Raw genomic sequence first — 16,147 nt, forward strand, 5'->3', positions numbered from 1 at the left:
ATTGAAATATGGAACAATGATGTGCTTGATGACGACCCTGCACATGATCTCAATAGCGATGATGAGTCTTCAGGTAGCAGCGAATTTGATGACCGGGAGATCTTACCAGTTGTCTCTACTTCTACAGCCATTGAAAGCGTCAATAATTTAATAAAATGGTGTACTTATAGTGAATCGTTTTCCGCAAAGCACACAAGCAATCTGCTAGCTCTTCGCAATGAGATTGTTATTGCAGAAACAAATAAAAGGAAGAAGCAAACAGCAATAACAGACTACATGCCTGCAAATTAGTTACGAAGTTTTTGATTAATTTTTGGCTGTTTTAATGTATATTTATCGATCTCTTATGTATTTTTGATAAAAAAAAATATATTTACTGTAATTGGAGTTTTTTGTTTTTTGGACCTTTTTTTGACTTAGCGCATAAATACATATATGTATATTGGATTGTTACCTTATGTTTTCTCGTTTTTATGAATAAAATTTAGTAAGACAAAATTTCATTGTAGTTTTTCAATGCAAATTGACTTAAATTTTAAGGTTTTATTGAAATAAAAAAACGTCCATGAATTAGAATTTTTCAGAAATTAGAATCACCCTAAAAACAAAGTGGTTCTAATTGGTGAGCGTCTACTGTATCTCTAAATCCGCTTTACCAAAACTCACAAAATGCTGCAATGCGAGCATAAAACAAAGTCTATGATTGATTAGATCTACGCGAACACACATTATTTATCATCTGGCTGCAGAGATGCCACGCAAATAAAGATTTGAGATAGCAACAGCAAAGGAAATAATTAAATGTATCGCATACAATCTTGACAAAGGGCCAAACTACTATTCAACCTGCCAAAAACATAATTGAATATTTCATAAGGCAGCCAAAAAATGCCAAACCGCAATATCGGCAAGTGACGAATGGAAAGCTCTTTAGAGCTCCCAATATTATTCATTTGGTTTGTTTGGATAACGGAATTATTTACAGTAATCCGAGAATATCAGAAAGAAATTTAATTCCCGAGATTGCAATGTTACATATTGATGGATACAAAGACAAGACTTTTAAAGGATCGTGTTTATTAAGATATTGCGATATAGCTGTTTGGGGACCGTTTGTCGAAGCGTTGCAGTTCAAGCGACGCCAGAGCAAGTAACGGTATGACAAATCAACTATCATCCAACGTTGTCAACGGAAGTGTTGAAAACAACCTCAAAATTGCACTGCTACAAAGACCACGATTGGGTAATCGTTGAGCGTCATAAATTAATACCATCTGTTTATGCTGGTATCAAAATCACTTCCAGTGTGCTAGGACAACCGCAAGCCGTTGGATATTCTGGACCAACATACATCGCTATTCGAAGTGAAAAGCATAGTTCATCTACTGCTAATACTCATGCTCAGAATTTCGAGACGCTTCTCGAACTTGAAGAGTTTCGACCATTAGCTAAAACTGACCATGGACTAGGAAAACCAGTGGTAATCATGACGGTTGATGGAGGGCCAGATGAAAATCCGCGTTAAGAAAAAGTCATAGGGTTTGCTATACAACACTTTAAGCGACATGATCTCGATGCATTGTTTTTAGCTACCAATGCTCCTGGAAGAAGTGCGTACAACAGAGTAGAGCGCAGAATGGCTCCTCTTAGTCGGGAACTGGCTGGTTTAATGTTGCCTCATGACCATTTTGGGTCTCATTTGGATGAACGTGGCGTTACAATTGATGAACATTTAGAAAGATCTAATTTCGAACTTCGCAGGAAATGTATTAGCTGAAGTATGAAGTTCAATGGAAATTGATGGCTATAATGTTACTGCAAAATATGTTGGGGCAGGTCAACAAGACGTTCCTGATTTTCCAGACATTAAATGGTATTCAGAACATGTGCGTGAAAGCCAATACTTGCTTCAAATTGTAAAATGTAGAAATACAGATTGCTGTCGTCCAAGAAGTGGCCTATTCAGATTACTTGATAACAGGTTTCTTCCGCCAACTGTAAAAGTAAAATAATTGTAATAAATCTGCTTACGTAATACTTGAACGGCCTCTTTCGCTTCTTAAAAATAACCTTTAAAAAGTACAAAATACAGCCAACTACTCAAAATTTTCCAAGAAAGGATGGAAGTCAGCTTTAAAAATAAAATTATTGTAGAAAATTAAGTGACGCGCTGAACAAAGATTTGTCAAAGCTCTCAGAAGAGATTACAAAAATAAAAATAATTCCCAGTTGTCAAGTGATAAAAACAAATATATCTCAATATTGCAGGAAAGTGTATTTGTAATTAGCTGTAGGAATGTGTATTCGCATTAAGGTTATTATAAATTATATTTAAGAATAAGTATTTAGACCTTAAAACTGATTTGTTCATTAGCCAATAGGTAGCATTTATAAATGTAGCGAATCAGTTACGAGATGACACGATATATTATATAAGCAAGGGCTCTAAAGCCGCCATACGACGAACCGTATTTGGTCGGTCAACAGGTATCCAAGAACACATACCATACCGATTAAATCGAAATACGTTACAGTTTCCATCAAAACTTGAGGCTTAAGGGGTTATACGCAGTTATGACTTTCAAAAAAATCGTTTTTTTAGTGCATTTTTGTAATGTACATATATTCAAAAGTATACGCACGAAATTTGAAGTAGATCTAAGCAATACTTTCGGAGTTATACCTAAATATGTAGAGATGCCTCGGCACGTTTTAAGGTAGGTATTGAAACTTTAAACGTGTTTTTTTCAAAACGGCATTTTTCAAGTCGGTGTACACGATATCTCGAAAACGGCTTGTTTGATCGGTCAACCGTTTTAACTCAATCTTTAAAGATACATTTTCTAGTAATTAATCGTTCCTTTTGTAAATCTGATACTTATTTTCCATTTTATAATCAATTTACGGCCAAATTTTAACGTAAAAATCGAAATCATTTCTTTTAAAAGCTGCCATTTTGTGAAAATTCACTATTTTGATTAGCCGAACGATTAATTACTAGATAATCTAATATATTAACAAAATGTGTTTGGTTTTTTGATTTCAGATAATCCAATCCTGAGTTACGATGTACACCGTAAATCGTCTTTTTTTAAAGGAGGTTCCAGAAATCGCCTGCAGCGCGCTCTATAATCAACATTTTCATAAATAAAAAATTTTGTTACGTTCTTGAAGGATGCTTTTATAACCGCCAAAAATTTTCAAATTAAAATATTCTGAAGTTTCTTCAGGATAAATCCTTGACAACCCGTCTTTTATTTGCTTCATAACTGCGTATAACCCCTTAAGCCAACCTAGTTTCCTTTAGCTGACTACAGCTTACAAATATTTGATAATTGCGCATTTCGGCCTTTCATGTGCGACAACTGCAATGCATACATATCTGTAGTGACACTACTGGGTGGCAACTCCCTTGACGAGGAACGTAAACGAACAGAACCAGAGAATAGTGTATCCAAGGCGAATTTATTACAGGTGACAGCAAACACATATAAGTAAAACCCTACATGTATTTGTTGTTGCGTTTGGTGCAAGCATCATGTCAAAATCAGCAAGCAAATGTAAACATACGAATGTAAACATACCAATACATACAAACAAAGCATATCATTTTGACGTAAGCCATACCTACGGCGAAAAATTCAGCTGGGTGAATGCTGTCACCTTATTAAATCCACCTTGAGTGTATCTTTGATTCGACCAAGGCGAATTTATTATAAGTGGCAGCAACCGCATATAAGTAAAACCCTACATGTATTTGTTGTTGCCTTTGGTCCAAGCATCAAGTCAAAATCAGCTGTTCATTTGCAGTGTGATTTGCTTGTGAAACGTACGCTGGAAATAGTCACAAAATAAAAAGTCGCCACATTTCCCACAGCTAATTGAAGATTTCCTATGTAGCTTATGTGCAAGGAGGATTTCTTTTCTTTCTTAATTTTCGCTTTCTTCTAATTCGACGCAGCCAGATTACTTAGTTGCCGTCAGGACAAGCGGACGCGGCATTACAGTTTCTCCAGCAAAGCGTATATTTCGTAGTTAGTATTAAACGAAATTAGATAAAAAAATTAATATTGAATGAAATCAAATAAATAAGTTACTAGCTATATATCTAAAGTCGATGATGCCCTGAAGAGAATGCTGAACGTAACAGAGACCAACAGAGTGAACAGGAAATAACAAAAAAGTGAAATGTCAAAACTGTTAAATGAGCAAAACAAAGAAATTAAAGGGATTGTAACACTGTTGCAATTGCTCAACTGATACTTTTCTGACGTTCGGAAAACAAAAAAATTTTGATGCCGATTTATTTGTATTCGCGCACAACATTTGCCGAATTTTTGACACTTCGAACGTAATGCTTTTGATAATGTTGCAAGAATTTTACATCGAACGTGATACTTTCACAAATCAAGCAACATTGCGGTTGTGATTGAAGCTCGAACAAGCCCAAACTTCATATTTCAATTTCATGGAGTCTGTTGCTTATGGAAATACACTAAATTTAGTATAGTGCGTTTGGCAGTATGCTGATTTCCGAATCATTTGCTAGTATTTTAAATTTCCATTACTCGTTGGCTTTCTTAACACACAATCGATGTTGTTAAAACTCCCATAGTACAAGAATATAACAGAACTTTTATACGAATGGAGTTCTGCGTTGAAATACGCATAAAAAAGCCCCAATCTCTAGTTAAAGGGCCAAAACTCAAGTTTTATATTATATATTGAAAACGGCTTACCAATAAAAGTTCACATATTTAAATTATCGGCAAATGCCTAACTTTTCTTTGGATAAAAAAAAGGCTATTTCTACAGTCTAACTATTCTCTTTTTGTGTGTTTGCCAGCATACCTCCCTAAACCTCGACATAAAGCTGATTTAAATAAGCAGATTAGCTGACTAATTGAGGCGCTGTCGCTTTACGACCATTGCGCGAGGTGGTTGTTGGGACGACGTTTGTTGGAGCGCCTTCTGTGCTTGTGGATTCATAGGCATAGCCTCAGCAAGCATAGCAACGGTGCGTCGTAATTCTGCCAGTTCAGCTTGCATTTTATCGATATTTGGCCTGTTCAAGTAAATAAAAATATATAATAGTCTTTATAAGTAAGCATTCCAAATTTTGTTTTTACAAAACACTCACTTATCCACTGTGGTCGCAGCAGCAGCAGCAGCAGCAGCAACAACAGGTGAGCTCTGCAAATTCGCCAGTGGCACAGGCGTTATCAGTGGTACCGTGGGTACGGCGGGTGCTGGCGTATGCAACGGCTGCAGTGTAGGTAAATTTGATTCCACTAGTTGTCCAAAATTTTCTCTGCTAGCCACAGCAGTTATCTTTAAATTCGGATGCATACGCATAGGTAATTGTATAGCTGATGCTTTTGCCGCACTGCCACCAGGAGTAACCGCTGGTGATGTCGTAGGGTTGGCACGCACATTTGCATTAGGTGTTGCAGTGCTAATTGTAGGTGTTGTTGTGGCGGATACGGCGACAGTATTTGTAGTGGCTGTCGCATTTAATGGGGCCGTTGAAGTTATAGTATTTACACCCGTTGGCATCGGAGCGGCATTGCATACAATCGGCACGCTGGGACCATGTCCTGCCATGAGCTTTTTTAACATTTGATCGGCGCTCACTTTTTGAGATTCAAGCAACTTACGCATTGTTGCCGGATCACCTTCATTAATTTTGCGTAAGGAATCACCGTCCGCATCAACGACAACATAATTCACGATGTGCGCATGTGTGTTTGGTACAATACGAAAAATAGTTTTGGGTTGAACGCCTTTGGTAGGATTAGGATTTTTCAAATCACTCAACTTGGCCGAATTGCCCTCCACTTGGAACACTGTTGTGAAACCATTTATCAGCATAGGTTTTTCCATTACCGAAGGCTCTGTAACGAATTGTGTGATTTTGCGTTTGGGCACCATTGAGACAAGTTTTATGACGGTACAGTCCGCACTTTCACAACGGCGTTCGACATTGTTGCTGCTACCGCCACTTGTTGTTGATGACGAGCCAACACCAGCGCCAGGCGAATCAGTGGGTGTTGGATTAGACAATGTTGCTAACGCAGACATTACAATAAATGTAGTACTCAAAGAAACTTTAAAATACGGGCAAGGCTACTGAAGTAACTTTGGAGGATAAAAATTAAAAGGTGAACAGCTGTAAAACGCAATAAATAAAAAAAGAATTTATTAGCTAAATGTTTTACACGTGAAATATATCTTCGCTTACATTGCTCGTTCGAGGTCCGAAATATTCTCGTTGGCCGTAACAATTTTGAAGTCACTGTTGTAAACATAAATTGAAGGGCCTAGAATAACCAGCAATAGTCAAACGGTATTTCAGTATATGCTCAACTTGCGTATTCGCCACTATTCCTGAACACGCCGTTCTTTCCCAACAAACTTCGTAATTTAATACTAATTGCAATTTTAAATTGGCTGCCGTTTGAGCTGCTTTTCACTTCATTCTATCGTTTAGCATTAACACGATCGCACACAACAAAAATCACGTGCAACTTCTTTATTGATATGATTTGAAAATGAGCTGAATTATATTAATGAAATATTTGCGCTGCTTTATTATTTTTTTCACTCTCATTCATCAAAACTATAAGAAATTTACAACCGAACCTCACGTAAATTACTGCACAACTGCTAACGCCACAAACAACGAATTGCTCGTTAAAATATACCAACTCGTTGTTCAACTTTATTCGTGGTGAATTTGTACTTTCCGCTTCTATTGCCTTGGAGTAAGCAAGCAAACTAGCGATTCCGACTAATCGTTGAAATACGAACCGTTTCATAAAAATCCATGATGGCCGCCAACGCATGTGCACACCCCTGTTGAGCATGCGTTAGAGTGGAAAGTCATATGCAGTGACTATCTACTTGCACTACTCAATTTCGTGCAAATTTTGGAAATGTGTAGGTAAATCCATGATGGCCGCCAATAACGCCATAGCAACGAAACGGTTTACAATTGTATGGCAAACTTGTTGGCGTTCCAACATAATCAAGGGGTTTGAAAGCGACATGTTGCGTGAGATGTTGAAATTTGGCCATACATGCGTAAAGTTGCAAGTATTTTAGGATGTTGTGCCCACATGTTTGACGGTTGTGGCGCAGGTTGTGTGGAAATTTACAGAATGAGGAAAGTTTATCAAAGAATCTTATTTTAGGTTTTCCAAGAGCAAGAGACTTTAAATAAAAAAATTCAGAATTTGTCATTAACAATAATTAGCAATCAAATTACACGCTCAAGCTGAATAAAAATGTTGCATTATAACGCATATTCAGCCCCATAAAGTTTGGGATTAGGGCTTTTAATAGGCAACACATGTGTGTATGTTTCTGTGTTTTTTTCTTATATGTCAACATGCTACGCACATCTACTTCACTTTTATCATTCAAATAGTTATTTCGAAGTTGAATCATGTAGCCAATTTTCATGTGTCCAAAGGTCACATTAAATATGTATGTATGTACCAATGCCCGTAGGGGAAAAAACTTACTGATATTAGAAAAAATGGCAGTGTATGAAAGTTATGAATAACAAAATTAAAGACAGGAAAAATCACTGAAAACAGCTGAACCAACCACTTACGCAATTCCGAACCACCGCACCCTTATTGACGGCAGCAGCTACGTACATACATACATACATAAGCACGTATGAATGTGTGTGTGCAATTTTCTTGCAGAATTACATACGAAATACACACATATAGATATGTATGTAGATATAAACGAATATTTAGGCTATGTAAGAGCGTGTGTATGTATGTAGATATCATTATGCGTATGCGAACAATTTTGCTGCACCATATGGGGAACTTCAACACACACACTTATGTTATGTATGTTCGTACATACACACATTTGTATAAAATTATCGATTTTTCACTTTGCTGCAACAAATCGCCCTTAAAATGCCCAAAATAACAGCTGAAGCAAAATACCAAGGGCTCATTACTGCATACACATGCACATACATATATATGTACATATGTTCAGCGTGAAAAAATTCAAGAATTAGTTTAAAATTTATGCAAAGAATTTTTGCAATCAAAATCACGGCAAAGGAAGCAGCACCAATTATTGCAGCAGTCATAAGTAATAACTACCCAAGTTGCTTCAGTTCCACACAAACACACATATGAACGCGCATATAATCTTAAGTGACAGAAAGCACCAGAAACTTGGCTATAGTTTTATTCTCTTTGCAGCAGCTGAAATGTGGCAACGTCGCGTTTTACTTAACGAAGAATGGCATTAATTTTTCACACAGCAATTAAACAACAGCCCGTCAGTCCAGCATCATTAACAACAACAACAGCAGTCGTTTCAATAGTGTGACAAGTTGGTGAAGTAATGGGGTAACACAAACAAGCAAGAAATGATTTAAGAGACGCGATATTAATTAATATATTTTATGTACCATGGCAGCAAGTGTGTACAATGTACATACATACATGCACACATACATTTAAATGTACAAGTATGATACAATGGCAAGTAGAGTAATGTGAAGCCGAACCTTGAGATTCAGGTTCAAACATGAAAGATGTAACAAAGTTCGAAGAACTGCAAAGCACCGAGTGCTTGAAAGACAAACTTGTCAACGAACTGTAACTGTTTTATGCTGCAAATTTTCGCAAAATTTTTATAGAAACTATTTTCTTCAAAGATGGATATAATAACCGAGTCCAATTATTAGTTTTTGTTCTTGCTTTGCAAATTTGGCAAAATGGAGATCGCTGTAACTTGGTTCAAAATTAAAAATTTGTATTAATTTTTTTTTTTAATTTGCTGCAAAGAAGTAAAGAATTACATAGTACATATGTATGTATGTTTTTCAAGGGTGATCAGATTGGAGTTACTTTTTCCCAATAGGGGTTTTTTGACAGAGCACGCGTTACTACTGGCAAACTATTGGGTTCGGGAATAAGTTCTTAGCATTTTCATATTTTCTTTTATTTTACAACGATTTGTTTGCCGTTTGGCAAAGGGTAAGCATTCATTCGATAGAACTCTTTCTGTTCTACAAAACAATGTTAATTGTGTTTTTGAGCAATTTAAGTTTTTAGGCCCATAAATGGAATACCCAGGAGGCAAAAATCAACATCTACGACACCTGCTCTTCTTTGCTTTTCATCGACGTCATAAAGGACATTCGCTGTAGACAGATCATTTGATTTTTAGTCGTAAAGAGCACTAAATTGAAACACCGCAACGCTCATGTAAAGTTGGCCACAAATGGCGTACAATTTCCAGCGATTTGTTGCAGTTGGAAGAAAACCCATCGTGTATGGCGAAGTGCGAAGTGTAATTGATAATTTTCATTTACCTGGGAATTGTTGCTAGTTTGTGGATTTTCTCATTTTTTACTGACCGTCGTCGAGATAAAAGTAAGCGGAGCATGACAAGTGCTACTAAAAATTTTTTGGAAGTGTTTATAGTGTTTCAAACATTAGCCCTCATTACGGCAAACAAAAAGTGGGTTATTCAAAAACTTTTTGAATGAAACGAAGTGATGGTTTAGGAATTGTGTACAGAGTGTGTGCTACGGGCTAGGCTTAAATCGCTGGGAATTGTGCCCTGTTAGTGGCCAGCTTAAAGCGCGTCAAGCCACTGTAGCACCGTAAGTTTGCAGGCTGAATAGCTGTGTTCCAATGTCAATGATCGGGATGCGTATAAAAATTTTGCACGCAAATGCAATAACAACGCTGTTATTCTGTTAGAGATCTGGTTCAATTTATGATTCGTTCTCTTCGTTTTTTTTTCGCCATTAGTTTGGCAGCACAGTCTTTTGTATTAGTAGCGCTGACAAACGCGAAGTTATGCATAAGAATGTATGAAATTAATTAAAAAAAGCTTTTATTTCAGTGATGAAATTTATGTTGAATGAGGTGTTTTGCGAAAAAATTAAATGCTATGCGGCAAATTGATATCATTTGAATTGATTAGCTTTTGAAAAACGTCGTCGACAGATTTCCAGTTGAAATATCATTTTTTTGAAAATGTGTATTATTAGCAGGTCTTTCACCTTCAATGCTGTCATGCTCCAAACAGCAAAAATTGTGTAAAATACCTCCAAATACATGTGAATATTATTTTAAGTATCCCAAACGTATTTTCGACAGCAATTCTTGTGGAAGAATGTGGCAAATTGTTTATTTTTATTCTTCGTACTACCAAAAACAGAAGTTTTATATCAGTGCTGCCAACACCCATAAAAATCAATCCTATCGTTCTAGTTAGAATTCATCGCGAAACCGAATTGAATAGAGCTGAATAATCCCAGGAAAGTGGCTATACACAGCGACGAACAACAGTTTTGTCAACAGTCAACTGTCATTACTCTTTATTTTCACGAACTTCCAATAAATATTTTGCTTCCCATTAACCAAAAAATTTACATAAATAATAAACTATATATTTTATGAAAAAAAAAATTAAAAAAAAATTAAGAAACAGTAATTAAATAAAAACTAAATAAATAGCCCCAACTTTGCAATATGCCGCGTTGCTATTATTGTGCATATAAATATGTATGTACATATGTGCATAAGTACAAAAAGTGATCTCTATTAAAGTCTGCCAAGGCTGTTTATGAACATCACACGATTATTATTATGTTCTATTATTTATTACAAGTAATACAGATTCTTAAATTGATAATGTCAAGCCAGCAGTTGCAGACGGAATATCTGCGCTGCGTATTTTCAATAGCGCAAGATTTGTATTTAAAAACTAGGCAAATAAGTTGTTTTGCTGACAAAAAAAGAAAACTAAAACAACAAGAAGAAGAAGAAATACGAAAAAACTAGTAATAAAAAAATGAAAAAAATAACAACAAAATCCAGCATCAACAAAAAAAGCTAAAAAAAAAAATATTAAAACAACTTCAACCAGCATCGCAACAGTGGGTAGGTAATAAATTTTCATTTTCACGAGCAAGACAATGAGAAAACTGAAGCAAAAAAAACAACGATAACAAATATGGTTGGAGTAAAAATGCATACAATGAATGTATGCACATATAAATGTGGCTCTATTTGTATGTATGTAAGGTATGTATGAATGTTTGAACAGACAATAGCGGCACAGTAATAAAACAGAACAACACATCCACTGGCTGCTGCTGATCAGTGCAGCGAAATGAAGGAGATAAACACACCACAGCGAAGCCATGCAATAATAACAATACATACAATACAAAATAACAAAGGCGGCATCAGCCAACGGAGAGTAAAAACAACAAAAAAAAAAAAAAAATGCAAAAGGAAAAATGTACTGAACTGAATAAAATCAGCAACAATAAGGCAGTGCACTCAAGTGTAGCGGTCGCAGCGGCAACAGCAACGCAACGGCTACAGAGAAAAACAATAACTGACAGTGCAACAACAAACAACGATTACAGTAATAATATCGACAACAACAACAACGATAACGACATCAGCGACAAAAGCAATGCCAACAATCGTTAGTTGATACGAAGGCGGCATATATTCCCCCCTCTTTTACCACCCATTCGAACATTTTCCCTTGACAATCAAACATTGCTTGCTATTGCTGCACTGTTTTTAATTTTCTCGCGCTGGTTTTTTTCCGTTTCTATGTTGCTGTGCTATGTACGAGTATGTTATTTAGTACCTGCTCACTTCGCCTGTCCGTCCACCCCCTCTCTTCCACAAACTCTGTGCGCACAAATCTTTCTTGTTTTGCCTATTTTCGCCTTGTACTTCCAACAACGACCAACAGCAATAATAATGACGACGATCGCAACAACAACGCTACTCGCAGAATATAATAATTATAATAACAGCAACACAATACAGCGAAGTGTATATTCGTTCATATCTATAATTCATGCCCGACGGGATGTGCATATGTATGGATGTATGCGGGTTTGTATATGTGTACTGTATGCCACTGTTCAATAATAAAGCAAAGGGAGAAAAAAAAAGGAACAGCAACAATATAAAGAGTGAAATAAAATACCCGGCAACTGCCAACTGCAACAAAAAAGCAACGTGGTAATGTGTATATGTATATATGTGTGTAAGAGTGTACAGTGTATGCAAGAGAAAAAGGTACGCTGTAAAAATAAGCTTATTCGTCTAAATTGAAAGTGTTTTTTTTTTATTATTAAAGTCTTTGATAACACTCTTGTAATCCATTTTATGTGACAACCAATTGCCGTTTTTATATTTTCTTTTATTTTACAACGATTTGTTCGCTGTTTAGCAAAGAGTAAGAACTCGGACAAAGGCTTTATTCGATAGAACTCTTTCTGATGTACAAAATTTTGTTTTTTGTGGCGGAACGACATCAACAAATTGGTCGAGAGGTGAGAAACAGCAACGGTGAATGTATTGGGTATTGGAATAAGTTTTCGCACTCGTAAAAGAGGTGTCGTTGCTGATACTACTTTTGTATTCGCTCTAATAATATACTGGTGATCTGAAGGTGTATATGTAGGGTCTGGATCGCAGTAGTTGACATGCATTTGAAGCGTAAAGATCCTTACTTATTTGGCGTCGAAATTCGACGTGAGCGATAAAGATTGCGATGGGGCACCGAAAAAATTCGAAGATACTCAACTACAACAATTATTGGCTGAAGACGCGACAGACATTGCACCTTCGGATTACCATCTGTTGCGATCAATGCAGTTAGCCCTTACTGGAGAGCGGTTCACTTCCTACGAGGTCATCGCAAACTGGCTCAATGAATGGATCAAGTCAAAAAAAGCTCGAATTTTTCGTCAGAGGAATCCGTATGTCGCCTGAAAGATGGAGTAAAGTTCTAGCTTCCACTGGCATATAATTCACGTTATATCATGTATTAATTAATTGTTTAAATAATTCGTGAAATTGGCGGCCGCCGTAGCCGAATGGGTTGGTGCGTGATTACCATTCGGAATTCACAGAGAGAACGTTAGTTCGAATCTCGGTGAAACACCAAGATTAAGAAAACCATTTTTCTAATAGCGGTCGCCCCTCGTCAGGCAATGGCAAACCTCCGAGTGTATTTCTGCCTTGAAAAAGCTCCTCATAAAAATATCTGCCGTTCGGAATCGGCTTGAAACTGTAGGTCTTTCCATTTGTGAAACAACATCCAAGACGCACACCACAAATAGGAGGAGGAGCTCGGCCGAACAACCGAAGGAGGTGTACGCGCCAATTATATATATATATAAATAATTCGTGACTTTTGATAAGAAAGGACGAATACTTATTCCCATAACGGATGAACTTATTGATATAATTATTGTTTTTTTTATTTGAATAAGTCTTCGGTAAGAACGCTACGAACTTATTCCCCAACTGATTCTCCTGATATTACTTGACTACATCTAGATCAACATTCGTTCGATCAGCTTAGTCTTTATCTAGACTCTTCATTTCCTTTTTCAAATTTAGGTTGAGCAGCCAAGTGTTAGTTATTTTCTCCACGCTGATCTTTAGTTTCATTGACACCCTCAAACACCCTCTTTTTGTTTCCACGAGTTGCAGTCTAGCAGTTCCATATTTTAAGTCGTTGTCACCATCATTTCCATAGTTGTTTGGAACTCTTCAGCAATTTTTCTTGCAATTTTAGCAAGAATTTGACCAAATGTTTCACATTCTTGAAACAGACTAACACAATTGTTTAGAATAAAACTAAAACTAATTCTAAATATCATATTTTTTCAAAAGCGGGCGATGGATCAATTGAAGTTCATTATATCTAACATCCTGTTCAGTTTCTTACTTTCGACCAACCAGACTCGGGCAGTGTTTAAAGGTACGTCGATAGATTTTTGTGTCAATTTCAATTCAACTGCCTCCTTTAGTGATACTTACAGCTTTGTCAAAAAACCGCAATATCTGTTTTATCGATGTCGGCAGAAGTGCAACTGATGAGGCAACTTCCGGCCTTATCGTCGACATTCTAGGAACACATCGCTTGGCCTACTTGCTCACGAGTCTCCTAAATGTTTTAGTATAATTGGCAATGCAATTTAGGACTTTTAGGGCTGGTTGACTTATTTTCCTCGTTTAACCTACAAGACGCATATAAAGTGTAGAATTTAAACCGCGCAAAACACTTTGTACGCCTACAACTAAAAAACTATTTGCATATCTATTTCTTAAGGTAATGGAAATTTCTGTACGGCACGTTTTTCTTGAATACACTGTACGTACATATCTACTGTAAACGTAAGAAGGAATGGACTGCGTCGACGTCGCAATGAGTTGAAGCACAGTTTCACAATGTTCGTGCAGACCACATGCCATGAGGCGGCGTTAACGGCAAGGGAATCAAAAGCCGAGCAGCACAGTCGAAGCTAGCAGCAAATGTATTATTACAGCATTTTTTGCTGCCTGGCTCTGACGTTAGCCAGCAACTTTACTCGGACGGACCCTCTCTTCACTCTGCCAGGGGCTATTGAAATTCAATACACATTCAAAATGTGGGGATGTAAGCATGTGTGCCTGCCGCGCAGAGGTCGTTCGTTTGTTTGTTTGTTCGCTCGCTCGCTCGCTCGTCGGTTGGTTTGACGTTTCGTCGCTCGAACAACTCGTCTGACCACCGTCGTGTCGGTGGTTTGTTTTTTTTTTCTATACATTTTTGCTTGTTCATTATAATTCTATGTACTACAGCAACGACAAGCAGTAACATTAATACTCGTTATTCCAGTGTTATGTATGGCTGGATGTTATTGTTGTTGCTTATGTTGCTCGGCAGCTACTCGAAAACAATAACAACAATATTAGCAATGGGTGCACACATTCACTCAGTAACGCGAAGAAAATACCAAATAACTGTGGGCAACAGCGCTATACAGCACAGCACAGTACAGTGCGATGCGATGTTGCCAAATTTCATCACGTTTCTGTTTGGCGCATTTACCCGTAGTACGAGAAAAAAATAAATAAAAATAAAACGACAACGACAAAAAATGAACGCAAATACAAAAAGCACACATACCCCAACTGAATTAAATAGCGCAACAAAAGTATAATAATAATAAAAAAAAATTATAATGTTAAAAATAAAGCAAATAAGTCAAACAAGAATTGTTTGCATTCACTTTAAAGCGCACAAGACAGTAAAGAAAATGTAAACCTTTCGCTGCGAGTGCGAAATATATTTATGTGCGAGTAATATGTTTGTATATACATATGTATGCATGTATATAGGACGGCATGTTTAATCTTTTGCCAGTAGAATGTTTCTTGAAATTTAAGCTAGGAATTTCCGTGCTTGTTTTCCCGCTTTCTGCCTCACTTAGCTCTAACTTAAGTTCTCCTAGAGAAATGAGATTGATGCATATATACAAACATATGTACATATTTTGGTACAATGAAGAGACATCCAAGTGCACTAAATGCAAAATAAACAGAGCCAGCACTGTTTCAGCATTGAAAATCAACACATATGTAAACTTTATTCATGCTAACTGGATATGAAATAACTTAAAAAATCGAACGAAAGAAATAAAAATTTATCAAATTTCCGCAATTTTCAAGTCCTACTTGGAAAATTGTGTTTTAAATTTCTTTTATATAATGCAAAATGCAAACTTAAGAAATAAACTTTATAAAAAAATTTGCAAATTTGAATAATTCAAGTATATTTTGATCGATTTCGTTTTTTTTTTGTTTTTCGTGGCATAAACCGGGTTTTAGATTGTTTATACTTTGTCTGGAGGGCGATGAGACATTTCGAACCGATTTATATTCATATTTTTAGAATAAATACAAGGTGAAGTCCAAAATAAATAAGACTGGCGTTGGTGCGCTGGAAGTTACATCTTTAGCTGACTTCCAGTGAAAGCTTGGTGACATTTGGTTCAGTGGAAGCGAAGTTATTGCGTCTAAAGTGTCAGTATGTTTGTGTCATCGGTACAAAAATAAGTTTCGAAGAAAGAGCTAATATCAAATTTTGTTTTAAAATCGGTAACAAGTTTACCGAAACATTTGAATTGATGAAAAAAGCTTATGGCGTCTATTGGTCTATCTCGTGCTAGAGTTCATGAGTGGTATTCACGTTTCAGAGATGGTCGTGAGGACATAAATGACAATGAACATATGGGTTGCTCAAAATCAGTAATCACCGAGAACTCCATCGAAATTGTTCG

At 36.6% G+C, this 16,147-nt stretch overlaps 2 protein-coding genes across 4 annotated transcripts in view; both read right to left on the minus strand.

Annotated features, from left to right (window-relative positions):
• The window catches only part of LOC128858660 (uncharacterized), a 160,288-nt gene that overhangs the window by 69,426 nt on the left and 74,715 nt on the right, over positions 1–16,147 (minus strand). The gene's annotated exons all lie outside the window — the stretch shown is intronic.
• On the minus strand, positions 4,706–6,856 carry LOC128858662 (uncharacterized). Its single transcript, XM_054095111.1, has 3 exons — positions 6,242–6,856; positions 5,141–6,169; positions 4,706–5,065 (listed from the first exon to the last, which is right to left on the minus strand). The coding sequence occupies exons 2-3, from the start codon at positions 6,079–6,081 to the stop codon at positions 4,900–4,902; spliced, it is 1,107 nt and encodes a 368-aa protein (XP_053951086.1). The 5' UTR covers positions 6,082–6,169; positions 6,242–6,856; the 3' UTR covers positions 4,706–4,899.

The sequence above is a fragment of the Anastrepha ludens genome, chromosome 3 (assembly GCF_028408465.1).
Source record: "Anastrepha ludens isolate Willacy chromosome 3, idAnaLude1.1, whole genome shotgun sequence".
NCBI lineage: Eukaryota > Metazoa > Arthropoda > Insecta > Diptera > Tephritidae > Anastrepha > Anastrepha ludens.